The sequence below is a fragment of the Bombus fervidus genome, chromosome 2 (genome assembly GCF_041682495.2).
Source record: "Bombus fervidus isolate BK054 chromosome 2, iyBomFerv1, whole genome shotgun sequence".
In the NCBI taxonomy this organism is placed as follows: domain Eukaryota; kingdom Metazoa; phylum Arthropoda; class Insecta; order Hymenoptera; family Apidae; genus Bombus; species Bombus fervidus.
The window spans coordinates 2,772,699-2,800,456 of record NC_091518.1 but is presented as its reverse complement, the minus strand read 5'-3'; the positions used below and the strand labels follow the sequence as shown (position 1 = coordinate 2,800,456).

The following is a 27,758-nucleotide window of genomic DNA, read 5'->3' as shown; positions in this document are numbered from 1 at the left end:
TATAAAATCTGGTTAAAGAAAATTTGTGAATGTTATAAGAATATATCGTGTTGAACATTGATTTGACATTTCGGGACGTTCATTATGTAGGTTCGCAAGACGCAAGTTCATTATGCAGCATTAATCTATGTACAATATTTAAAATAATCAGCGTATCTCTTCTTCTGTAGTATTAATCAAATAACAATATTTCTGCAAAACATTCATCAAATAATTCCTCAAAAGAAACAAAACCAAAGATGAAAGAACGTTCGCTGAATATTTAGCCTATACGATTCGAGAATTTTGAACTACTGATCACCTCACTTGAGAATACTATTCTTTCGATTTTCTAATTATCTCATGGATTGTATTTATATCTAACATAATTTTATTAAATTCTGGTTTATTGAAGTAAATTCTGTAAATCTCCATATTCACAAATATCAAGTGATATTTAAACATTTCATGTTATATTACACATTCTATGTTATCTTTCGTATTACGTTGTGTAGAGGAATCAATGATACTTATATTTGTTGATTGAAACTCTATATATAATTATTACATCATTGATTTTTAATATTATAATTTTTATAATATTTAAAAGGAAAGAAATATATCGAGAAAATATAATTTCACGTTCATTCGTTCAAAATCAAATGTATGGACTAGCCATAAAAAAAATGACGATAAAAGAGCGTACGTAGAATTAATGTTTGACATTTTCAATGCATAAATTCATTACAATATATATATTTTTTAATATATGAATACTTATCTAGAAGTAATTGTATGTTTTTGTATTTAATTATTGATTACTGAAATTAATTAAATCCAGTTTGACCGTGGTAATCGAGCGAATGGTAATTAATTTATTGAAATATTTTACAAGGGTACAATGGTTGGAAAAGGGAAAAGAGAACAATTTGAAAGTATCAAGGGTGATCGCAGCTAATTAAATTAAATAATAATTTATATACATGGAAATAAATATAATTCGTTTATCATAGATGCCATTTTGTGTTACTAATATGTTATTAGATAGATACATTCGGTTTAAATGAACATGATGATGAATGATATGAATCAACATAAGTTAGGAGTAAAACTTTGACGAATAACAAAATAGACAAATATTTTGATAAAAGTGATAAAAGAGAAATATTTGATAAAAGTGAGAAGGAAGTCAATAGAAAATTGTCCTGTGTTATTAAATATATATACGATCCTCACATATGTGTATATTTTAATATAAGCACCATTTATCCAAATATGAATATTATATTCCAATCTTAATATAAAAATGTATTATCATCTTTCATTAATATTCTTACGTGCACCTATTATATTTAGATAAATATACAATATTTGTACACTTAAATAGTTTAGCATAAACCGTTTCCCCGAGCAAACTAGCATTACTTCTAAAAAATCATATTTCATTTTCCATTTTTTATCAAATATTGCTCGCGCTAGGAAATACGAATTCAAACGCACAGCCAGAGGCTTTTGAGACGGTCGATGCTCGGTGTATCGGAATGTCGCTGAGAAAATAATTTTCCGATGTCGATGCCAGGCTTTAACGTTTTTTCCCTGGTCCCGTATTTCTATAACGTTCATACGCGTCGGCTCATAAATGCGTTTTCGTAATTATGCCTTGGTTCTGGCTTGGCGAGGCGGCGTATTCAGATTTTTCGCCGCGTTTTCCTTTCTCTTGTGTCTGTGGCTGTGCAACAGAGAGAAACTCGAACGGATACGACTCTAGCCACTAGATGCCTCGTGTAGAAAGGCAGCTCTATTAGCGGAGTCGACCGAGCTAAAAAAGAAAGGGGAAAAAAAATCAGAGAGTAAATTTACCATCCCTTACGACCTTAAACGAGCGTTTTAAATTAATATGAGCTGAAGGGAGAAGCACTCTGAATAACGAATGGCATTGTGTCACTGCTAGCTGTGTAAGTGCGTTGCTTTCTCCTTTCTCGATCGATCGAAGGAGTCGCAAGCTGCTAAATGCGCACCCAGTTCAATCGTTGGAGAATTTTTTCGCCGAGCAATTTAATGTAATTCAATGATGTTCTTCGCCGGGATTTCACTTGTTTCATGATAATTTGATCAACGTGACGATCGTTCGATCTGCCAGCACACGCGAGAGGGATATTGCTTTCTGGAGGAACTTGTTGCAAAAACGTGTTACCGTTGGATGTTAGGAGGTGCCAAGAGACTGCGTTTTTTCATATGCACGTTTAGGTTTGTACTTTGAGATGTTTTGGGGATTGATCTTGTTTGTTTCATGCGGTCCGATACGAATTGCTCTATTTTCTTTCTATACGATAATCTTTGCATGATAGTGGTAAGAAGAAGACTGGAATGTTCATTTATTCTATTTATTTGTTTTGAATGTAGATTTTCATTGAATAGCGTTTAAAATTCTTAGTTCCTTTGTCGTTAAAAGAAAAGGAGTAAAAAGTCTGTCTAACAAAATATTTTTCATACGATTGCAAATTTTCAATTTCGTAAATATATTTAGAAGCGGTAGCGTAATTGAAACTTATTTATTAAGATAAAAGTCACTACAAAATTATATAATTAATAGACTGATTCAAAATTATTCTGGAGGAAACAAAAAGATATTATAAATTATAATAGGAAACTTTCACGTTGTTTATAAGTTACTAAATAATTTTGCATCGTCAAAAGATAGATAATAAATTAATGTACGTATATTATGCACTTAAATTAATTAATTCAATTAATTGAAATAATTAGTTTATGTTGAATTTCCTACTCGTGTTATAATTATGTTTTGATTCTCTGTTAATTATGTTGTTCCATTCTTTTCAAAACCAGCAAGATTATAAATATTTTTTAACGTGCTAATTTATTATCGTATATTATACATACATTATATATCCTATATAGTATATTATACATATATTATATATTATTAATAGAAATGTAAAGCGTTTCGTGCGCGCATATATTTTTGTCTTATTTTCCGTATCTGTTTTATGCGTAGTATTTTACTTTATAATTTTTCTTCCGAATATTTTATACAAACGCTTTCAACGATATTATCCACCATAAATCAGAACCAATTCACGTTTAAGCTAATTTCGCAAAGTCTGGGATTTCTTAGTTTTCTATTTCTGAAACTCGCAGTCTTTAATTAGGAAATTAGTTCTGCGATTCAGAAGATCTAAATCTACATATTCTCAATAGAAGGCTGACTGTAGAAGCATAACATCAGTCGGCTAATTTAGCTAATTACTTGGTTAATAACCAACCATTTCGTCGTTAAATGAACTTGGCTGACAAAAGTTCATTTAATTATTATAACTATATTTTTTTCTTGAATTTTCCCATGAATTATTTTAAATATCGAATACTTTTTTTAAAGAACAGCACTGCAGGAATTTTATATTTTCTTTGGCACATAGAAATTGATTTAAATTTTATCTGTGTAAAAGTCGCCGTGTAGGATGTGCCACGTGCACTTTTAACGTTAAGATGCTTTGGATGGATATTAGTGTGAAATATGGAGATGACTGATACAAAAAATTACGCTTCATCCATTTTTGCTTTCATGAAATGAACACAATGGTTAAGGCAGTAGTTTAGGTGCACAGAGTAATTTCAGTTATGAAAATATTGATTATTATCGAGCGTATCGGAACATTAATTAATAAAAGACTATTATTTTATATTATTTACCATTTGAAGGTTCCATAATAGTAAAACTAAATGCATAAGAATGAAGGAACTTATTGTATATTCGTATTTAAAAATTTCTTCACTTATCGAAGAAATATCGAATAATTGAATTAATATGTAAATATTGTTTTATCGGCCAATCCTTAACCTTTCCGAGGTCACGTTTTTACTCAGAAATAACAGAAACTGTATACTGATAGAATAATGTCACCAGCTCGTACACGCCAGAAGATTATCGAACAGAATAGTGCATATTTCGACTAATTGTATTATTGCAAGGTGATTAAAAAAAAAGAGTTTGTAATTCGTACTAAAAAAAAGTTTGTCTTATCCGACAAATATAATCCAATATACAATAAATGCACAAGATGCCAGAGTCTGTAATTTGGATATAAAAGGTATAAAAAATTTGAGGAATTACCTGTGTCAAAAAGCTAACGTCGATTATTAATTAAAGTGGAAAAAATGACCGACTTCATTGCTAACTTATGTCACTTCTTCTGAAAAATGCTTCAGAGGCATATCTCTGAGCCAGGGGAAGCGAAGAATAAATTCGTCCAGCTTGCGCCTTCACGTGTAATCGTTAGGATATAAATTCTGTCCCGGGCTTGATCGATGCTCTGCGAGGAAAGATTTATATCTACTAACCAGATGATCTATGCGATAAACTTTCTCTGTGAAGTACCTCCATTCATAAGCATTAGGACACCTGCTGGTCTCGCACGAACTGTGACATAATTAAATCGTAGATATTTATGCATTTATGAGAATATTAAATGCGTTGAAGAGTTTAGAATGCATTAATATGGGAAAATATTCGCCATATTCAGAGCAAAATGTTCATTATAATATTCACAGCGAGCCAGAGTGAACAACACGTCCTTCAAGACGGAATAACTTTTTTTTCAAATTTAATCAAAATCAATCATTTGATTCGTTCTGAGAAATTTCGAGGATTAATTTACTAGATGACATGCGAGAAAAGTGTCGAAGGAATTGCAATTGGTTTTTGCAACATTTTTGTCTGGGCCTGTAGTGAAAATTAAACAACACATTTTGCTGATTTATGCCAATTATGTGGCTACATGTCGAGAGTTTTGTCGAAATCGGTTGATGCGGAAACAGGCGACGAAAGACATAATAATCTTTAGATTTTAGACCGGAAGTTGCAAAAACTGTAATTTTCATCCGTTTCTAACCGTTTGCAGTTCGTAGCAACATTAACTGATTTCGATAAAATTTTCAGAACATAGGTACATAACTAGTACCAATTCGTTGTCCTAATTTTCATTATAGGCCCAGACACAAATGTTGTAAAAAAGTAACATTTATCTGTTTCTTCGTGATTTCGACAAATTTCACTTTCTTCAAAATGTTTGTCACATGTTTGAGCCAGTTCTTCTAACTTCTGAAAGATATTAAGTAAGTTTGGTCGTTTTAAGAAAATAATTCCGTTTCAATAAAGCACGTGTGTTCACTTTCACTTCTTAATGTGAACTGTAACATTGAGGGATTTCTAATCTTAAAGGATGAAAAAAATCTTCATCTGAAAACAAATCTTTCACGTATTCAACTTTTAAATGTATGATTTTCTCACGCACATTATGAAAGGAGAATGTTAAAAAATGGCCACTTTTGGGTCTGCTTGCGAGCGAAAAGTTCACGTATTTAACAACGTCTCTCAAGGAACAGAAAATGTCACTGGCATTTATCCGAGATGAGATGGAAATGCTGAAAAAAATGAGTGCCAGGATGAAAAAGTGGCGGCTGTCAAACTTACTCACACGTTACACTTAATCTTCATTTTCTTCAGATACTGATCCATCTATGAAATAATTTTTAGAAATTCTGCCGGTAAATCGATTGAAAGTTTAGAATCGAACAAATTCCAAGTATCACAAGATCGTTGTTGGCTATTGTTCTCACGCAACAACAATCCGGCGATACTTCAGATCTACTCAATTGCGAACTTCAAGTGATTTATCAGCGGAATTTCCGAAGAATTAACATGTCGATACAGATGGACAATTATTCTGTAGCTGGATCAGAATTTGAACAGAACGAAGATTAAGCGTAACGTATAGATAAGGCTAACCGCTGCTACTTTTTCATCTTTACACTCGTTCTTCTCAACCTTTCCATCACATTTCGGATAAACGCTAAGAACATTCTTTGTTACTTGAGACATGCTCTTAAATGTCTTGCAGAAATTTTTCAAGACTGGCCATTTCTTAACATCTTCCTTCCAATTTCCCAATTTATGTGTTATAAAGTAATAAAAGAATAGTTTCAAAAATTTGTATTCTCGCTTTATATCCTTTTTATTTGTAAAAAAAGTTTGTTACAAGATAACTATATGTGTATATGTAGAGCGTATGAGCAAATCGAAAATTAATTCTTGTGGAAATAGAATAAATTGTTCACCTTGTTAATTGTATACAATTTTCACCACATTTTAGTGTACTGTAATCATATTTGAAATATAAGAGAAGGTAATAGCTACGATTAACTGTGAGATTTTCGGATTAGCACGCAAAGATTATAACGCAAATATAGAATGGCGATGCTTCATATTTAATAGCATGAATTGTAGTTTATAATAATAAATGTAGGCACGATATGTCTATGCATGAAATGTATAATTTATCGTAATAATAAACTGTGAATCAAATACGTATTTATATATGGATAAACACTGTATGTATTCAAAGGTTAATTATATCCAGAAAAAAACAAGTTTACATAAACATTCGCAATAATTATGGATCGTTTAATTAAAACAATATGAACAGAATTGTTAATTTCTAATGGAACTCCATTTGGGAAACCAAAACTTTGGACATGCACGAACTAATTCGTTACTTTCATTATAAAATTCAAGGCAATAAACTAAATACAAAAGATCAAATGATCATGACTGGACTTAGGATTAATTAGATCGTAACGCTTGGATCACCAAAAGTACGCGAGGAATCCCAATTACGATATTTATTACGCAATTGGATAACTCGAGGTATTTTGATATTCGGGAAACGTTGATAAAACTAGCACACACGCAGCAACTAATTGACTGTTCGAAGAAAAATTCGTTTTAAATACTTTAAGATCTAATATAAGCGTGTTTTTATGTAACACTAGAACTACCACACCGGTCAAATTGATTGGCTTTACAATTTTATTTTAAAATTTCTGCTTCATGGTATATCTTTTTTCTGCAATGATGTAATGACTTTCGCAACGATAATTAAAAGAACAATATAATGAATTTCATTTTCTTTTTAATGTATTCAAACTGAAAATAATTTTGTATCAAGGCTACTTATACCAATACCAGCCAAAATGATTGGTACTTGTCAAAGTATAAAAAGGTCCTGCAACCCCGAGTAACCAGTTTCCTCGTTTTGTACAACTTCCCACACGTTTTTAAAATTTTTACTGTGTATCATTCGATATGGCGATATCAGTTGTCAGGGAAATTCCGGATCGATCGCTAGATGCTAACACTAGAAATACCACACTAGTAAAAATGACTGGCTCAACAATTTTACAAATGCGTCAACCCTCGTTTAGGGATCATGGTCCCAGATGGATTAATAATACCAAAAATGTACCACATAACATGGTATTCCTTCTGTAAGAAAGTAATAAATCAATAAATGTCACGTGTTGCTAATATCCTTAAACGTTGATGCGACATTAATAAACAAATTAATTACCTATTTAATTAAAACAATGTCTAATGAAATCAGGCTTCGAAACTAATATTCGAACTTAACTTGTCCGATCCTAAAATTGTCATGCTTCTAAGCTATGTAAATTGTTAAAATCACTTTTTCGTCGTTGGGATTCGATAGAAATCGTTTGATTTCCGAAAGACGCATTGGCTAATGGGTGGAAAAGATAGACGATATACATATTCAGTAGCTAGTCGAAGGTTTGCCGTAAGCGTAAGGGAGGGATGATAAAATTCGAATAGCTTGCAAATTACAGAAGCTCGTTGCAGTCTTCTTAGCCGAAGTCGATGAAATGTATTCAAAGCTACGTTGGGCACAGTCGGTTGATAAGATATGAAAATAGGGGAAAAATGTCGACGTCTTTTCTGTTTTATCAGCTTTTCTCTCCTTTTATCGATGCCGTTACGTACCAGAAACATTTATGAATAATTCAACTTCTTTCGTATAGAGAGCTCGCTCCGGGCTTTTTACGTTAATAGATGCATACGATACGATTTCACATTCCCTCTGTTTTCCATCTTTTTTCCATTTTTATTCCTTACTATGCGTGATTCTTGGTTAAAAATAAACTTTTCAGTTTAATATACTATAAACATTTCATCGGCTCCTAAATAATTGATATTGGCTAAGTACAACTTGGATAAGAATATCCTGTCTGTATTTTCAATTTCTGATTGATCAGAATACATCGACTATGTTACTGTTTTAGTTTTTATCATTTTTTCAATTTATCCTATTTTATCTACGTATTTTTAATCGATCGAGAAGTTTTCTTATCGTTGACTTTAAACGCGGTTCACTTTTTAAACTACTTGTCTATCCAAAAAATCTGACTTTAAGTAGTCAACCGTGATTTATAAAGAAACGAGACTTTAGGGTTTTATTAGGTTTTTATTAATTATTAATATAAAGTTAATATAAAACATTAAAGCTTCGTTGGATGGTTTTGTGAAAAAGATGTGACCAGATTAAAATTTTGATTTACTTTATTATTTATCCTCGTTTCCTTTTACTGTATATTCTTAAAAGTTTCGTACGGTTCTATTTACATATATTTGATATGTCGTTAGTTTGATTATTATCCAATTTTATTGTGTGAATTTTCGCATATGTTTACGCCTAATTTGACTTTCTAATTCCTAGTTTCAGCGTATCCCAAAAATAAACTTTATTTCTCTGTTATTATACGTCTGATACGATAACACCAAGGAAACATGCAAATATATCGATGTTATCAAGTATACTTACATGAAATGCCTTTAACCCCTTCCGTTATAACATTTAATCATACGCGCAGTAATACAACTTGTACTCCAAATGTAACAAACAAGAGTTCCATGTGTAATTTACTTAAATTTTAATTTACAAAATGAACCAATATTATTCACAAATTCTACGTATGTATGTAGCACGTATACTTTTGTACATTTGTCGCGATACTGAAACACTCGATTTAAACTCAGCCTAATTTTAACATTGCTGAAATAAATTTAAAAAAGTAAAAGACAAATAATAATTTTTAATTACTAAATTTTTGTTTTTGACAGTTGCTCGCAACACAAACGTCTAAACAGAGCCATATTCGTTATCAGAACGTTAGAAATCAAACAGTTATTTGCTGTTCGATTAATATTCTTATAAATTTGAAGATGCAAACTTTCGAAAATTAAGACGAAACGTTACTACTATGGCAAAGTTTTATAAAAATCTGAAAAATCTAACAACCTGTCTGGGAAAGAATCGAAATCTCCCCTCTTTACGAATTTTTCATCTGTCACTTATATATTGGGTTGGCAACTAAGTGATTGCGGATTTTGTCATTACCACCTAATTAGAAAATAATTATTTCCTTATTGTTGAAATTTTTTCCATTTCTGTTATCCGATACAAGTAATACGTACTTTCAACTTTTTATAAATAGGAAATAGATATTAATAATTGCATGACGTAATGGCCTTTAAGATATGAAATTAAACTGTAAGATTGGGTTATGCTATAAAAAGACGAAGTTTATTGGAAAATTGGCGCCGGATTTTGCCTCCATTTATAATCGTATTTTGAAATTCCTGCAAATTTCATATTGTTTAAAATAGCTTTGTTGAACGAAGACAAACAACTTCTTGAAATTACAAGTAGTTAAATTATACATACGTATGTATGTATGTTTTACCGTCGAAACAAAAAGTACAAAAGGGCAATATAATATTGCTGGAGAAATTATTCGTTGTCGGAAATTTGATAAACAGATTGCTCTATTAGAACGTGCATCTTAATTACATATCGCATTTTATTGGCTTGGCAACTAAGTGATTGCGGATTTTGTCAATACCACCTAATGATAAAATCCGCAAACACTTGGTTGCCAAACCAATACGTATTAAACAGTTCGATCATCTCATAAATAGCGTCACTTGAAAGCTGAGTTTGAAATCACAAAAATTATTACAATCGAAGTTTTATACAATTGGTATACAGTACACAATTTAGTACATAAATTTGTATATACATAGTACATAACTTTATGGAAAAAGGTAAAGAGTTAAAAAGTTAAAAAAATAAGGACAAATTCATCATCGGTTAATTACCAACACATAATTCGTTTTTTTTCTTTTTCATTTAATATACGAGAAACGATATACGAAGTATTACTTATGAAGTGACTTCGTATACATACATGTGCCTGTATGTACCCGTATGGAAGCCGATCAACGAGTCGTCAACGAGTCTCTGTCAATAGAGTCTTCATTCGTGTTTCACCCTCAATTCCACCTGTTTCCACATAAAGTATGCACGACACGGATGAAGCGACGGTTTGTTCTTTTGGTCTTTCAGCGCGTGCAAAAGGGAAGACGGACAAAACGCCGTGGCAAAAAGTACGGACCAGAAGTTACACGAACCAGACGTGCATGGCTGACCATGCAAGGATTTATTCACTGTTTCAAGTTGACGGGAAAATTCTAGTCTATTCGGTGCTTACTTACTATCGCGGGCAAATGGTCAATAATTTATCCTCTCATGGTTTAAGCCCGCTACACTGGCAGGGGTCGCGTAATTAATTTGATCAAAAATTCAAACCCTCGTCGAAACGCCTCTTTTTAGCCATTCACCTGACGATGCGGCGCTGTGACGTTCTTCTGATTAGGCTAACATAAAACTGCGCTGGAAATTGAATAACTAGCTAGTCTAACCAAGTGGCCCTTTCTAACGATATTTACTCGAGTTCTGGATTTTTGGTTACTGTTTTTTGTTACGATTTGTGGTTGGTTTTGCTAACTTTGTTGATTACGCTGTTGTGGTGTCGGGAAGGTAAACTACGTTCGACTTTTATTTAACAATTATTGTATCGTGATAACCAGATTCCATAGTTTAATATCACTCTGATTTATTAAATAATATGTATAAATTATTGGAGGGTACAATCTTGTTCACCGTATCCCTTCGGATATCTCCTTTCCAAATTTTGAAATATTTTAGTTCTTAAAAGTATAGGATACAGAAAAACAGCAGAAATTAGATATATCGAGTACTGAAAGTAAATACTTAAACACTATCTGTATTTTGATAGTATTTATCGAAATATAGGTTCTATTTCATATAGACCCGAGGAGAATAACAGGGTTAGAGAATATTAATTTTTTACAGGAATATTTTTATCTTTGTTGATTAAAATAATTTTTCTGAAAAGTTGTAAGTATATGAATATGTCAATATATTTGGTTACTGATTATCATTTTTACTTTGATCATCATCCTTATACCTACAAGAGACAGTACGTGAATTTGTCACGCTGATTTTGCTGAAGATTCGCAGATTCGTAGGTCAGTCAGAAATGCTCGACACGTATCCTTTTTATCGGCAATCGATCACAATCAAGGGATTGCCTTGTACAGGGAGTAGCCTTTACAATTGGTGGAAGAAAATGTATCTGTTAGAATACTTCGAGAACTATTAGAGGCGATGGAATTGTGTCAATGGATGAATTTTGTATTTTATGACAAAAGAAATACGCGTCGAATATCGTTGGCTGCGCCATGAGTTTGCAAAATTTAACAATATTCCTCGGAAAAATAAAGTTTACTTTTTTGGGGTTGTCCAGTTAATCTTTGTCTATAAATATTACATTCTGCTATAGTTATGTAGCTTTATTCTATATAAAGGTCGTAAATAGAGTTTTTAAATTTATTGTCAGAAAAATCGTAAATCGTAGAATTGAGATAAATCTCGCATGACGTGTCAAATGACATCTCAAAATAAATAAATATAATTGTTGTTTTCGTTTCTACACGTATGTGGTGACGAACAACTTATATTTCGTTCCTATCGTCTGCATTGCATCCTCTTTCCAATCAATACGCAGTTCGTTATTTTCGTTGTAGTATGATAGAATCTGAAACTTTAAAAAAGACGTATAAAAAATTATTTTTGTACGTTACAAACCGTATGAATATAAGTATGCCATAACACGTACAAATATACGTAGAAACTGCTTTCAACATAATTCGATAATCCCTTCAGAGATTTATATTCGAAAACTTTAATGGTCATCGTTCGTACGTTTAGAGGTTTAAGGATGAGATGATAGATGCATTAGGTCCGCAGGAGTTTCATATTAGTCATCCATTTTCATCTCTTTCTAGGAACGGTATAACAATACTGATGGAATAATAGCATTTGTAAATTGAAATAGTTGCGCTAGAATCTGAATTTCGTGAAGTGTCTCGTGAATATTACAGAATTTCCAGCGTATTTCGGATAATATTACGGAAATGTTAGCCTGGAGCACATTACAGAAATCGTATCAACTGAAAGCATTCCCTAAATTAAGCGGAGAACGTGTGTTTTAATATTTCGTTCTTAATCGATGATGTTTAAAATATTCGAAGGAAATTTTCATATGCTCGTTTCAAATGGCATTATCTCATTAGTGTTAGAAATTATTATTTTTTTCCCGATTCTAAAAGTTCATTATTACATCTTAATAGCAGTTGAAATAAAACAATGGATTTTATTGGTAATATTTTCTTTAAAATAAGAAATTAGTTTGCGTGCATGTGGAAATTCCAAATTCAATCTTCCGATTAGACTTAATAACATTTCTTATTCGTTTGTTGCGAAAGCTGCAATTTTATAGAATTTTCAAATTTGATTATCGTCAATTACGTGACGATTATTATTACACTATGCTTCCTTCTAGAACTTCAATTTTGTCAATTTCTCGTATTTAAGAGAGATCCTCTATAGACATATTTTATAAATAAAAATTCAATTCTTTTTATATTTTTAAGCAAAAAATTTCGTTACTGAAGTATAGACATATTCAAAAAGTTACAAGTTAAAAATTATTACGTCACAATTATAAAATATCCTTATACATTGAAAAAATATCAAAATATTTATACGAATGGCATAGGTTAAACTGGTGTATACGTATGAAATAATAACGATGAATTTTGATATTTTTCTAATAAATCTTCTTAATATCGAATATACACGTAACAGATTTCTTTTTCTTCCTTGTAATTGATAATTGATAATGGAAAAACATTTAATATAGCTGGTATTGGTTTGTCTAATTGAAACTTTAGGAAAACGATATATCTCATATGCATCGATCTAATATTCGTAAGTAATAGATATACAAATTAAATAAAGAAATTAAAACATAATATAATTTAGAAATAAATACAAATAAATAAATTTATAAATAAAGATATTAAATAATTTGATAGCGAAAGGACTTCGAATCGCTTACGTTGAATTTATCGTACTGAACTGTTCCTTGAAACAAACAGTTGTCAATGTAATCATTGCGAATACAATGCAATAGTTAACAAATAGAGGAACGGAGGTTCAACTAAGTTGGCTGGTTTGTTTACCGGTATCTTTTCGAAGTTATTAAACTTCAATTTGCAAACGTTGTCCTGTTCGTATCGGAAAACTTTTCTAGCTCCGACACAATAGCAATATATCCCTAGGAAGGAACGTGCAGGACCACTATTTTTCTCCAATTTAAAGTTTTCTGTCTTTAAGGCACTGGCTACGAAAATTAAGCGTACAAAAGTTTCTTCCGGACGGATAAACCGAACTTGTTAAACGGTATTGTGCTGAGAACTCTCCCAATATCGTGCAACTTGGGTGATTTCTCCTCGCATTCTTTCCACGTGGCCGCGTTTTTCGCATTGCTCTGATGAAAACACGTGTCGTCAACGCTATTTGGCTCTGTGATATACGAAAGAATTACAAAATATGTCGTAGGGCGCGGTAAACGACCGTTATCGCAGCAAATATGCGCGTGAAATTCTTCCCACAAAAGAATCTCACGCGTGATAAAAGAAAGTGTTTAAGTGCAGTATTTAGCAGACTAAAAATCACAGCGGTGTAAGTCAAGACATCTTAATGTTTATGAGACATTCATGACATACAGGATGTCTGTAAAAGTTCAAAAAGATGTCTCAAACTTCAAAAGATCTGATACTGTAGTACTCATCAAAACGAATAGAAAAGTGTTAACCAGTTAAACGCGTTTGATGAATATACGCATTGAAGAAAAATTATTTTTCTGTGCGTTTGACACATATATTGGTATAAAAATTACTATTTACTATAAAAAATCCAAATTCTAGTCAGGAGAAATAAAAATTTCATTTAGTGATATGTTTACTTTATATTGTTCTTATTGTCTCTTTTATTTATCTTTTATTGCTTTATGAAGAAAATGTATAATGTATTTCTTTTTCCAAACTCAGTTGATTATTCTCCTCGTTATATCGGGTATTCCTGAATTGTATATTGTATATTGTATATTGTAATAGAAATACTACAGGAAAATATTGCTCTATCTTATAGACGTTGTGTACTTGAACTTATACGTATTATATAAAAAGAAAAGAACAGGAAAGTCGATTAAATTTTTTAATGGAATGCGTTGAACAAATTTTTGAGGAATATGCAATTCAACAAACAGAAACTCGAAAGTTAGTCGACCAATTACGAGCTCAGTTGCAAAACCTATACGTTTCATCGGAAAACATTTCCCTAATTTTATACCAGCTGTATCATCAAAAGTAAATTCATTTCGAAGATTTGCCGTCTGTTCAAGGAATGGAATTCGTAAGGAGCCACGACTCGTGAAGTGCCACTTTGTGCGGTATCCTGTTTCGAAAAATACCACGTTGAAAAGGTCAACTGAATTTCTTATATCGTTTTTTAATTGTTTTTTGTTTATGGGTTTTATTATTTCGTTGCAATTTTGAAATTTCGCGCAACAATATTTTTGTCGACAATGAATCGGTAATTCTTTCGAATAAAAATGTAAGCCATCGACTGTTCTGCTTTAATTTTGTTGTGAAATTTGTAATAGCAGCATGTGCCCTGATTTTGACGTGTATACTCGTCATCGCTTGATTTCATTTACTTCCTAAACTAAACTAATTTCTAAAACTATGTTTTCCAGTTCATTGATCAATAAACATAGGTTGAAAAACCATTAGTTTCGGAGTTGGGAGATGTTTAGTGTATAAAGGTAGCGTATAGTAAAGCAGTTGCTTCGTTAAATGAGTTTATACAACGAATCGAAAATTGTTGCGAAAAGGTAAGAGAAATAAAGGGGACCTTTCAACATGTGCGTGCTTTTATGAGAAAACGAGCCGATCTGTGTTGAAACGAACGAGAACATATCGAACATGTGTTGCAAAGGTAATGTCCTAGTAACAAAAACATCTCGTAACTCCGAATCTAGTGGTTTTCCAACCCACATTTATTAAGATTTTTTTCCTTGTTTTGATGACAGCTAAAGTTTGGCACTAACTTTTATAAATACGCTGTATAATCTTCTAGTTAAATGTCAAATGGAATTTAATATCTATCATCAGATATATAACCTATCCCTCTTTGTCATACTGCTGTAAATCGCAATATATTTACGTAAATTAAAAATCGATAGTTCTCGTGTTAATTCTACGATATTATATTCCTCTTGGATCTCGTAATGATCTTAATAAACCAGTACGCCTTTGTCACGTAGGAGACACAAGAAATCACGAAATTGACACATCACCGGTGATCTCCTCGCGTCGCAGTTTGAACGTTTCACAAAAAAGGTAAAGAATTGAACTTTGGATATAGTAGTAAAATTTATTGTACGAATCTAACAGAGTAACGGTTCAGAGTGTTACAACAGAGAATGTGGAGAGCTGATTTTAGGAAGGTTTATATATTATGAGTTTGGCTCTTATGAAGGGAGTATCGCCGGGGGTGTCGCCGGGGCTCAGGTCAGAAATGGCCATGCTGTTACTGTTTTCTGACACTGGAACACTCTCTACGTTGTTTCGGTAGCCTGCGGGATGTTCGTTAGATCCCCTTGGTTTTTCTATCGCTAATTTATGGCTCTGTGACACCTTCATCGTCAGATACGCCATTATCGAATTAATTAATTAATCTGCTTCTAGATGGTTCTTTGAAATGCCTTGTTATATAATTTTGAATACAAATGTACTTTCCACCAGATAGATCGATTGCAATATAATTGTAACGTCGACTACGTTATATGAATGTTGCAAATTTTGTGGAATAACGTTATAATTTGGAGTTAGCCTACAGCAAATAACAATCGGTGCCAATATCGCAATGGAGGCATAATGTTCGGTTAATTGTACTAATTATATTGAATCGTTATTGGCGGATTTTGTTTTATAGAAGAAAATGAACTGAAATCAATTGTGCGTGTGTGTGCTTACTTATAATATTCTAGTAGAAAATATCCTATTCGAATAACGAAACGTTCAGCCAAGAGAAGATAACAGAACGTTCCGGTGACACGTGATCTAATAAAGGAGAGCTTGTTGTAATTTAATATCTTTTATGATATTGTTGACGTTGAAAGGGCGGAATGTATAGACACGAGCCTAGATTTCATTATGGTTAGAGTAATGTTACATAGATTGAGGTATAAAGATTTCTTATGACCTCTTGAAGTATCGATTGACGTTTACTAAGGCCATAAGTCATCTCGAAAAATGATCTCTTATAGAATTCCATGACACTAACACGAAAATAAGAATACCCCTGTTTCTCTCTTCTCCAAATAATCTCGCATTTCTCTTTTCATTTTCAATATACCTTACACGACCTGAACAACATAACTTTAACGAAATAGATCCTAAATTGAAATTTATCCCATTTACTAAATCCTATGACGATCGGTAGCGATATTTTTCCACATCATGCGCAATTTGTATATTTCTGCATTTTTTAATTTTTTATAAATGCATAAAAAGCCACGTTCTGGAAAAATTAGTTGGAACAACGATTAAGAAAAGGACACACAACCAAGAAAAGAAAACATTTATTTGTATTCTTAATGAAATTCTTACTATAAATTCTTTTATCTCTCCGTAGTCCACAGTTCTAAATTAAATAATTATCGTAAAGCTTTTAAATGAAAGTTTCGGTAAATTTCTAATGATTCTTCGGATGTATCTATATTTCTATTTCTATAAGTATCCTAATACCTGTAATTTGTCTATAAAAATTACGCTTTATTTCCTAGCTGCGATTTTTGGCTAAAACTTTCAATCAATTAAAATTAAGTTTTCCAAAAATTAATTAACTTCAGATTCCTTCAGACTCATAAACGACGCTAGTTACGTAATATGCAATGGTCTGGCGAAATCAAGATCAAAATCGCCAACATCGTAGCAGATGTAAACTAGTGTTGTGCACAGCGCTGTCCAACGTTGATCCAACATTCTGCGCAGCGTCGTACGAATTTCAGCTGTAACACAGTTAGCTGAAATGGTAAGGCCGGTTGCATACAAACAACGTGATGCACTTGTGATCTGGCAATGGTGAAATGCATACATATAAGCGCGCGATTCCGCTACTAGAAATATAAACTTGCTGAATCGCAGAATGTCAGCGGCTGCGTCGCATCGACCTCTGTATCCTCCGTATCGAAGTCTAATTCGCGTTAATTTGTGCTGAATCACGTGCATTTGATGAATTTCGCTGGGTCGAAGGAAACGTACACGATTCCGCGCACTCGCTTCGAATACCGCACCGATCTTCCTATCTTACGCATTGTTTCTGTTGCGTACGCGTTATCTTCTGAATTCATTAGCGAAACATTGTATATGCTGATTTCTCTTCTTCTCTTCGCGTGGGTAGAAATGGAATTCAGGGACGGGATATTAACTTTATTCGTTGAACGATTCTGTTCGATATTGGAAAGTTCAGTGGGAATATTTAGATTCGCTGAAAGATTGACAAAAATTGTCAATTTTACGAAACAATGTAGCAATTCAAAAATTGTTGACTCGAAAGGGAAATGAGTGTCTTCTTGCGTTTGTTTTTTAATAATAGCAGATTAATCGATTCTTTAGCTTTTGAATACATACGCAATTGAATTGAATTATTGAATACAAGCTTTTCAGGGAAAGCGAGAAACTGTTTGGAAGCTTGCAAAAACTTATTTACTAAATACAAAATGTTGGCAAGAGCGATATACTCTAGGAAACTCTAATATACAAATATTCTTTGAATTTCTCCTTGAACTTTGTTTCTTCGATACAATTTTCGGTGAAAAGTTTGTTTCTTCGATAAAATTGATATTTGACGTTGCTGTAACTGTACGTTTGTAAAAAAACGAGTAAAAAGTAATTCATTCTTCGTTAAATCTTTTTTCATTGCAAAGGAACGATTCTGGTCAAAAAGCGTACAGCACGATACGAATAAGTCAGCGGAATTCAATTATTGATAACCAGTTTATCGGTTACACTTATTGTGTAAACGGCTCACAATTAAATTAGCGTGCAAGGCTCACGAACAAAGCGAGGTTGACTGAATGAGGAAACAGAAACAGGATCAGGAATTACAATTTCGAGAAGGAAATAAATCCGTGCGATTCAATACGTGAACACAACACGCATTCGGGTTCACAACTGCGAACACGAAGTAACTTTTTCCATGTTTTCGTCCAGTCTCACTCAGTTTCACATATCCCTATTTTGTTTTTCATTGTATGGCGTTTTGCTAGGCGTTCGATTTTCCAATATTTTCCAGTGTTTTTAATCTTGTTCCTTTTTTTGCTTCTAAAAAAAGGAAAGTTTAGAGTTCGAAGGAGACTTTAAGAGATTTAGCTCTGCCGTTCTTCCATTCCTCCTTGTGTTCCCTCCTCTTTTCAAATTTTGAAATACAATAAGACTTTCTATGATACGGAAGGTACATGCTGCGTTATACGAATTTCGTGATGCATGGGATCCAAGACACAGTCGGCATTATATAAAAAGTTTATTTTAATATAACAGGAAATAACGTATCGTCTATTTTATTTTTAAACGATAGAAACTCACGATTTTCTTTTCTATAAGCATAGAATTAATTGAAGCCCGTAAAATTAAGATTTTCCCACTGAAATATATATATTATAAATATCTAGAAATAAGTTTCGTCGATATCGTTTTTCGTATGCTGTTACATTTTGTTCGTGGGCTGAATTTTCTTCACTCTCAGTAGTTGTATGTTCCTTATTCGCAGATGTTTCATTTGGTATTATTTTCACTATTTGATATTATTTGGTATTCTCTTTCATACGAGGATGGTAGAATTTTTTGATATAAACACGGCGTTGTATGGAATTCTACTGTTCTTTATTCATAACAGGTATAGAATGTAAAAAGAATGGTAAGATTTAAATACACAGGCTCGCGAAAGTATTCGAATAGTATTAGAATGTATTAGAAAGTATTAGAATAGATAGCTGTCACGAATACATTGTGTGCGTTATACTAAAGATTTTCAAATTTCATCAGATCTGTTATAAGATTCGATCATCGTGATTATATGAGTGAAATTTGAAATCAACTTGAACTTTGTGATATATGTGTATGGAAAGGAAATCACGAGATATTTAATACAAGTTTATATTTCGCAGAGAACACAACAGTACTTAAACAGTCAATTATCCATTACACAAATAAGCCTTAGTATTCAGTGGGACCATTACTAACTTTTTACTAGATATCTATTTGTAATAAATATCTTGTAACTTCTATAAACATTTTTACATCGGTTTCAAATTTTATCAATAAAATATGATACAATATTATACGAATATATCATAATGACAGTCGTGTCTTATTGCAATGCTAATGAAAATTCGAAGTGTTTTATATAATACACACAATATGGACGTAAGTTTTCTATGGTAAGTGTGCAAATAAAATATATCGCGAGCCAGTATATATCGAACACTAAAGCTAAATATTAGGCTGTTCCAAAAGTTCCATTCGTTTCATAAAGAAATAATATATGGTGGTATAATCATACTTGGTATTATACAATCTTTTGTTCGAAACTGTTCTTTTCCATTTGTCTCTATGTACCACAAATTTCGTATTGCCATCGTTGCTCTTCTCGAAATTTCAAAGTGTTTCCAATAACACCCATAACATATTCACCATACATTGCTACAAGTGTTCAGATATTAGATCGTCCCAAAAGTTTCTTTCGTTTTATAAGGAAATAATAGATGCACAATAGATTCATTGTTGCAATAGAACGAAATAGATCATACGTAATTTAATAAAATAATATAAAACAAAAAATGCTACGCGTCTATTATTTCCTTATAAAAGCAATTTTGATTTAACAAATTTGATTTTGAAAAAAACAATTTTAGGACAACCTAATAATTAAAAATTGTGTGCGTTATACTAATACCTATTCAGATATAATATTTTTATTTTTGCTCGTACATACCCGAAAAGAATAACACGATTAACGTGACCTTTCCCGCTTTTTCTCCATTTCCATTCTGAAATAGAAAGTCATTCGTGGGGATGAAAGAAAAGCATTTAACTCGCGAGTAAAGTTTGGACAGTTCTGACTGATACGACTTTGTTCTTACCCAGGTGTCATTGTTATAACGGCCAGAAAGAGATCAACGGAGCTAACATGATTTTTCTATTTTTCTACTTCTACCTTTATTCTTGGAACAAAACGACATAAATAAGAGGTTTATGTTGGTCATGAACGTACAGCGTAGCATCCGATGAAGTGAAATAAATTGTTAATTTCTCGAATTTAAATTACGGTACAGATATTGCTTATGTCAACGATTGGCGTAAACGATGAGTTCGTTTTCTAACTTTTTTTCTTATAAGAGGTATGTGTTGAACGCTATTAAGAAAATATATATTAAACGTTAAATAATTTAAATATTCCATACGTTTGTGAATAGAATTATGACACAATGAAGTTAATTAACTTACACAGATGTACGTAGGTATACTTGGAACTATTCTGTGCACAAGTTTGGTTTTACGACGAAAAGCAATTTTTGTTAAAGATTATTCAATAAGAAGTATGAATATTCAATAAAACAAATAAGTTATGTTTGTATGGTATTGCATTGGATAAAGTTTTGATGATCCAAATGGTTGATACGTTATAGTACTATGTGACTTCGATATTGTACTCATTTGTATTGTTATTAAGTTAGAAAAATTTAGCAAATATTCAGCTGGACAAATTGTAAAGTACAAATTAAATAATAAAAAAAAATTTGTATTGTTCGCGTCAGTAGCAACACTGATAAATGAAAAAAATTGATTTTCGAAAATAATGAATAAAATATTCCAGTTGAATATTTCTTTCTTCCAATTTAAATTAAATATTGTACTCACAATCAGCTATCAACTTCTATATTTATATTTAACAATTTACATTTTACTTATTTTTATTTTTATTTACGTGTTATATTTGACGATATCTTATGTTATAAAAGTATCAAAATATAATTCTAAATTTTTGAAGCTCGTACATTTATATCGATCTCCGTTTTAAAAACATTTATATATGCAGAAAGTAAAAAATTTTGCAGTTTTAAAATTTGTACGCTCGTTTAATACTCGGATAACCATATGGAATATATAGATTGTTGTTAGGTAAATCATAAACAGGAGCTTTACGAAAGAATTACATAGAGCAAGAGCTTTAGTTAATACTAATTAATTAAATTAATAAATTTTATGAATGTTATAAATGTATACACTTTTCAAGAATATGCATCTGGAGCAATTTTTTCATGTTTTAACAAGAACATGGAAAGATCGTTAAAGGAAGTGTAGAAATATAAAGAGAAAGTACGAAGCCTTAAATATAGAACATGAGGGTTAAAACAAGTAATGCTACTTAAGGGTTAAAGGCTATCAATAGAGTTCGTTGAATATGAATTATCAATAGAAATTTTCATTAAATATAATTTAAGAGAACAGTGTTAACGGTGTTATTTCTTAAAAACATACGTAGAACAAAAAAGATTCGTATGTGAAATTTTCGTATAAACAGTAGTATACAACCACTGAAATCGTTTTATTCTTCTTTTAACTCGTCCAATAAAAATGTAAATTTTCAAACTGCTGATGTTCGTGCTTACAGAGGAAATTTAAAGTTGCATAAATATACAAAATGTACACGAACTAAAAAATATACAAAATAAAAAACAAAAGTAACATAGGTCAAAAAATATAACGATAAAAATACCAATAAAAATATACAAATGTACTCGCTGCAATATTTAGCGGATGAAATAGGTCTCTGTTTATATACTGTCTCTTTAGTTGTATTGATAAAAACATGAATTTATATAAACATGCCCAATCTAATAATTATACTTTGTGTCGTCGCACGAATACCAAAAAGACAGGCGGTAAAGGAAAACTCGGTCAACGGTATAATAATCGTGCAAGTGCTTTCAAGCTTGAACGTGAATCGCAATCCGATTTTCCCTTGCGCGGCCGATTCGCGGAAACGTGAATCGATGCACGCAGCGTGAAGTTTTAATGCTCGAAATATCGCAGCTGTTGATGTCGCGCATTGTACCCGCCGATGAATTATAAAAATCTCCATAAAACATGAAATAGTTAATGCCATTACGCGAAACGCTTTACCGAAGGAATTTATTCGCGTTTCTCTCGTTCTTTTTTTTTTTTTTTTATTTCTGCATCGTGCTCGTTACCGCGTTTTTCATTTTCGTTCTACGCGACCGCGTTATTGTGGTTTGCACTTTATACACGCAGTCCGCGCTCGTACAAATCGTGTTTCTGTTCCATAAGAATAACCGATTTTAATAATACGTGCTTTTGAAAATGCATGCAATTACTAGATATATATCGCGCCAGTGTGTGTAATCGAGGCTAGAGCTGCAGTTTGAAAATCCCCGTTAATTGCGAATAATTGCTACGCATTGTTTACGACGAAACATTATGTCGGATATTGAAAACCGAATGGAGGCAGAGAGAAGGGAAATTTGTGAAAATTCTGCGTCATGGTTAGGTCATTCTATGAAAGGTTGCTTCATGCAGGTTTTGAATCAAGATTTGTTATTAGACTACGGTTCAAGTGTTCGAAGTATTCATTCGAGTTGTTAGAATAGTGTTGAAGAATATGTAGAATGTATACGATATTTTAAAATGTACAAGATGTTCGATGTATTCGTCGTAATATCTATAAGGATAACGAATTTGTCTCTGGCTTCCATTTCTTTAATTTTATTCGTAGCTCGAGCTTTGTATTTCGTATTTAACTTTAATTTTAGCCATAAAAATCTGAATTTTCGCAAATCTTCACAGTCTAGATATGTGATTTTGACCTGAAATAGCATTATAACGACATAATACGTTTATAGAACATTTTCCGTACATAACGAAAAATATCTTTCTGCAAGCTAATATATCTCTTCGTGTGTACTTCGTAAACAAACTGAATCGCTTACGTTCGCGTTCAATTTTTATTACTGCTATGAGTTTTGAAGAAAAATTCGAAAAATTTTCAGACTCTAAAACATTTCTAATGTATAAAGCCAGCTATTGACTTAATTCTTCTGAAAGTAAATTGAAATAAAATAATACTTGGAAATATCTAAAAGATGGTATATTACATATATTAATTTTATTCTCTAAAGTATAAAAGAGAGTTGAAAAATGCGTATAAAGTTTAAACAAAACCTTTTAAAAAGTAGTTCGAAAATTAATTATATAGAATGGAAAGAAAGCTTTCCTTGGTTGTACGTAATCCATTAATCAATAATTGGTTGGGTAAAATCCACTTAAAAAGGCAAACGTTTGTGTGTCATTTCCTGTAAGGAAATGGAGGAAATCTCTCCATTTTATCCCTTGAAGAGAAGGATTAAGTAGGAGTAGATTACCTTAGAATTAAGATAATGTTACAGTAAGTCTTAAATAAAAAATACCAATGAAATTTTCTCTTTTTTTTTTGGCATAATGAATTCAGGAATATGTGTAATTGTATTCTATGAAAATATAAAAATATTAGCAAATTGTATTTCATGTTGACCGTTATATCTTATTCGAAACATAGTTTATAGAAGCATAATTTAAACAAACGTGAGAAATAAATTATAAAGCAACAAGATGAAATTCCTCTGTACAAAGTATCTCTTTCTTTACAGAAAGTTAGTTTTTGAAATCTCTTGATACATTCGATTGAAGTATTCAAATGACTTTCGAATCGAACACTACTACCCTACTGTTCGATAGAATATATATGTATATATGTATGTTATGTATCGTGTTTGTTGAAGAAACTTTTGCATATTCATACGTGATTCCAATACCAGTGATCCAGTAACTTTATTAGCATATATTTTAGAAATTACTCAAAGCGTTTTTTTTTTTCTATAACAAAGTAACAAAGACGAAAGAACATTCTAAAATTTGTATCAATGGTAAGTTCAACGATTATTAATTTTGATGCCTTATTTAGTTATTAATTTCGAAAATCATAAAAGAATATAGAAGCATGAATTTTGATTAATGTTTAAAACTTGCTACGTTTTTATGTATTTGTTACATATAGCTATAGCGAATATGAAAAATAGTTGCATATTTATATGTGTTGTAATTAATTATTTTCATAGATAGTTATTTGTATAAACGTATATCTTTGACAAATACTAAATTTTATACAATGTAATATGTATATATATAAATAATTAATAATTTTAGTAATTTTTAATAATACGTACACTACTGGTCAAAAGTTGGAAAACACTACGTGTTCCATTGAAATCAAAATTTAAGAAATGCGTCTTTTTAAGTTTCTCGTACCTTAGAAAACTTACTATTTAACCATCGTTAATATCCCTAAATAAACAAATAAATAAAGAGAAAATAACTATTTATGATGGTAGATAATAATAATTTATGAATTAACAACAAAACTAACAGAAGGCGCGATATAAATAAAACTGGCAATGAGAAATTGTTGTAAATTTTGATTCACAGTATCCTTAGATACCAAAACACGTACAAATCATTTTCATGGCTGCTGTATTTAAAGAGGATGCTACATTTATCTTCCATTTCGTATCGTAAATTAAATATGTCGCTCGAACCAACCGATCTCCTTTATCTGTCTCTAAATGCGCAAAAACTATAAGCACGGCCGACAGCGCAAAAAAGAAAGGAATAAAAAAATAAAGAGGAAAGCAAACGTATTTTACAACAAGAAGCGATATTTTCCAGGTGCTAATGCGAGGGCGAAGATAAATAATTTCGAAGAATTCACGTATTAACAGAAGCGTGTTGTTTCTCAGAGCAGAGAACTAGAAATATTAATTATTACTAGACATTTTCTTTTTATTTGCTTTCAGAACGAACTACCGTCCCCATGCTTGGCAGTGCCTTTCCTGGGACCACTTTAGGTGAGTCGGGCGTTGCAGTAATGGAAATTTCTCTATTAAAATTTCAGGCAATAAGATTGTTTGCATTCCATCTTCCGCGCTTTTCCATCCCTCGTGTGATTCAAAGCACTCCACTCGCGTTTATTATCGACCGATACAGAGTACTCTTGCATTTTAAAGAGAAATCGATAGCCCGGGAGGGGTGGAGACTGTAAAGAGCTCGATAGCGGAGCGAAAATTCTTTTTCATCCTTCATAGAATGTAGGGAAGTCCAAGTTTCGTATCGAGTTAACAAACGTAATCTATGTCGGCCAGTGTAGCATTAGTTCGCTGATATATCAATAGAAAAAGACCTCGTGTCTATTTTACGTGAATCATAAATAATTGCACAGGTTCTTCAGAATTTTACCATACATACAGTTAGTCACGAAAGTCTACACGTACATCTGTCGAATTTTCTGTATCTGACTTATCATAGAAACAAGAAACGTACTTTGTCGGAAAATTATTTATCACCTGCCTATCAATACAATTATTATTGATATATTTCTAAGAGGAATTGAATTTGTCAAAATCTTGGGACAGAATTACATCTGAAATTGCAAGCTTAATTTCTCGAACACCAAGGAGATACTTACACTCACGCAGTACTTAGATCATGCTTATGTAAGTACTCTAATTATATTAATTATAATGAAATATATTGTTATATTCTATTATATCGCGTTAATATTTTATCATATATAATTAACATTACATATTATTGTAATATTAAGCCTACTCTTCTTATCATCTCATGTATATGTTAACAGGTGTATGTAATTTATGTATTTTATATTTTTTTACTTCTCTGTTATTTTTGTCGTAACGTCTTCACAAAATTCGCAGACTTGACGTTTTCATTATAATAATTTATATCGATATACATATATAGTACGTAGACTTTTGCATCGTAATGTAACGACTGTAAATAGAACCAGAAGGACATGTACTATCTTTTGCGTTTGTTTTCCTTCTTCGAAACAGATATTTCTAAGCCAATGTTCGAATATCCAAACGTATGAAAGTACGGAGGGAATGTTTGAGATAAAAGCTCGAAGACATCTGAAATAAGAATATAAAAAGTTCTCGTGTCAATTCAACCCGAATAGCAATTTATTTTACATCCGTATGAAAATCTTTCTCCGAACAGAAGCGGAAGACAGTTTCTTACTTTTTTGCCACGTCTGTACCTACTCTTTGTTCGTAAGAGAGATATCTCTAAGTTGACACAGGAATATTCAGAGCAACGGATAGAAGTACGCTTGCGAATGTTTGATAAAAGGGAAGTTCACTCTGAGAATAGTTATCGCCTTCCCTCTCTGGAACGTTTGTGCCAGACAGCGGATGATTCGATAAAAGAAACTTCTTACCTTGTGTTATACTTTTCAGTGGTAGACAGATCTAGCGTAGATAAGAGGAAAACGTACGAGACTCGTGACTTTCCGGAATTTAACTCCGACTTCCTTGGAGATCGACGATTTGATCTAAATCCCAGACTGAACTTCCCCCACACTGTATGCACATACGTAAGTAGGTGTATTTGTTCGGTAGTTGGTATCAGAAGTTCTTCTCATCGGCTCTTGCTTGGCTTAGATACATATGTATACCAGATAAAAACAGAACTTTGTTAAATAAAAATTCTGTTTATTAATTTGTTTCACCTGTGAGGTGATAAATATCCCATATGTATTTACTGTTGCTCACTAAAGTATTTAAACACGCCTGTAGAAACTTTTAACGAAGAGATCACGCGTGTTATATGAAATATTTCGAAATTTTATTATCACTGTAACGAGACTCCCATCATGATTATACTCATAAAATTTGAAACAAATTTGAACATGTACATTGAAACTATAAAATGTTTGATGCGAATATATGTTCGCATACGTCGCAAAAGAAATGAAATATTTCATATTCTATTTAATAACACTCAGTATTAAATGGGCTGATCTTTAACGCTAATTATACGTTTAAAGTAACTATGCGTATTGCATACTAAGTTTTTATTAAATATATGCAGAGCGCGACAAAACATGCGGGACCCATTTTACGCCTGAAAACAATGAAGAAAGTTGCTAGAAACCTGTTCTATCTATCTTCGTTTGTGAGATACAATAAATTTTACGTTTCGATCTTGTGTTATGCAATTACCTTAAAAGAAGATACTCAAAGTTACCAACTCGCATTTCAAGGCTAGTCTGTAAACGTCTTATCATTACGGTTAAACTGTGAATGATTCCTGGTGTTTCCCAAGTTTGTTGAAAAACTTGTTCCATTCTGAATATATCAACATTTTTAATAGATATTCCGTACTCGATAAACTCTACGTTTATATAAAATTCTTTCATTGTTTTCATTGGTGTGCAATCAGTTCCTTGAGTGGGTGTCACATGTTCTGTTACATCCTGTATTTGCAATAAATATTTTGTAACTGTCACATACATTATCAGGTTAGTTTCAAATTTTATCGTAATCATGATACCTGCGTCTTCTTACGATGCTAATGAAATTTCAAAATATTGCTTATAACACACACAATTATGTACATAAAAGTTTTCAAGATATTTCCACGAGCCACGTAGTACATA

General features: G+C 31.9%; 2 protein-coding genes across 5 annotated transcripts in view; one reads left to right on the top strand and one right to left on the bottom strand.

The window, feature by feature from the left end:
• Positions 1 to 27,758, top strand: part of LOC139998082 (uncharacterized) — a 130,858-nt gene that overhangs the window by 43,192 nt on the left and 59,908 nt on the right. Inside the window, exon 2 of one of the 2 annotated variants that reach the window (XM_072022338.1) lies at positions 25,096 to 25,146. The exons of the other annotated variant lie outside the window; for it this stretch is intronic. The gene's annotated coding sequence lies outside the window, so the exon portion shown is untranslated. The remainder of the gene's footprint in view (positions 1 to 25,095; positions 25,147 to 27,758) is intronic. 2 annotated transcript variants of the gene reach the window in all.
• On the bottom strand, positions 1,097 to 27,758 carry LOC139998088 (uncharacterized). 3 transcript variants are annotated; one of them, XM_074112202.1, is made up of 4 exons: positions 27,322 to 27,758; positions 26,829 to 27,223; positions 26,538 to 26,755; positions 1,097 to 1,798 (listed from the first exon to the last, which is right to left on the bottom strand). In XM_074112202.1, the coding sequence occupies exons 1-2, from the start codon at positions 27,645 to 27,647 to the stop codon at positions 27,166 to 27,168; spliced, it is 384 nt and encodes a 127-aa protein (XP_073968303.1). In that variant the 5' UTR covers positions 27,648 to 27,758; the 3' UTR covers positions 1,097 to 1,798; positions 26,538 to 26,755; positions 26,829 to 27,165. The 3 variants fall into 3 exon arrangements, with proteins under 3 accessions (XP_073968303.1, XP_073968302.1, XP_073968304.1); XM_074112201.1 differs by having other exon boundaries at positions 26,538 to 27,223; XM_074112203.1 differs by having other exon boundaries at positions 26,694 to 27,223.

What these genes read in the sequence shown, in the direction of transcription:
- LOC139998088 (XM_074112201.1), bottom strand. Translation starts at nt 27,647, where the DNA reads ATGATTACGATAAAATTTGAAACTAACCTGATAATGTATGTGACAGTT. An exon ending in TTTGAGTATCTTCTTTTAAG is followed by an intron (nt 27,224 to 27,321) that starts GTAATTGCATAA and finishes CATTGTTTTCAG; the next exon opens with GCGTAAAATGGGTCCCGCAT.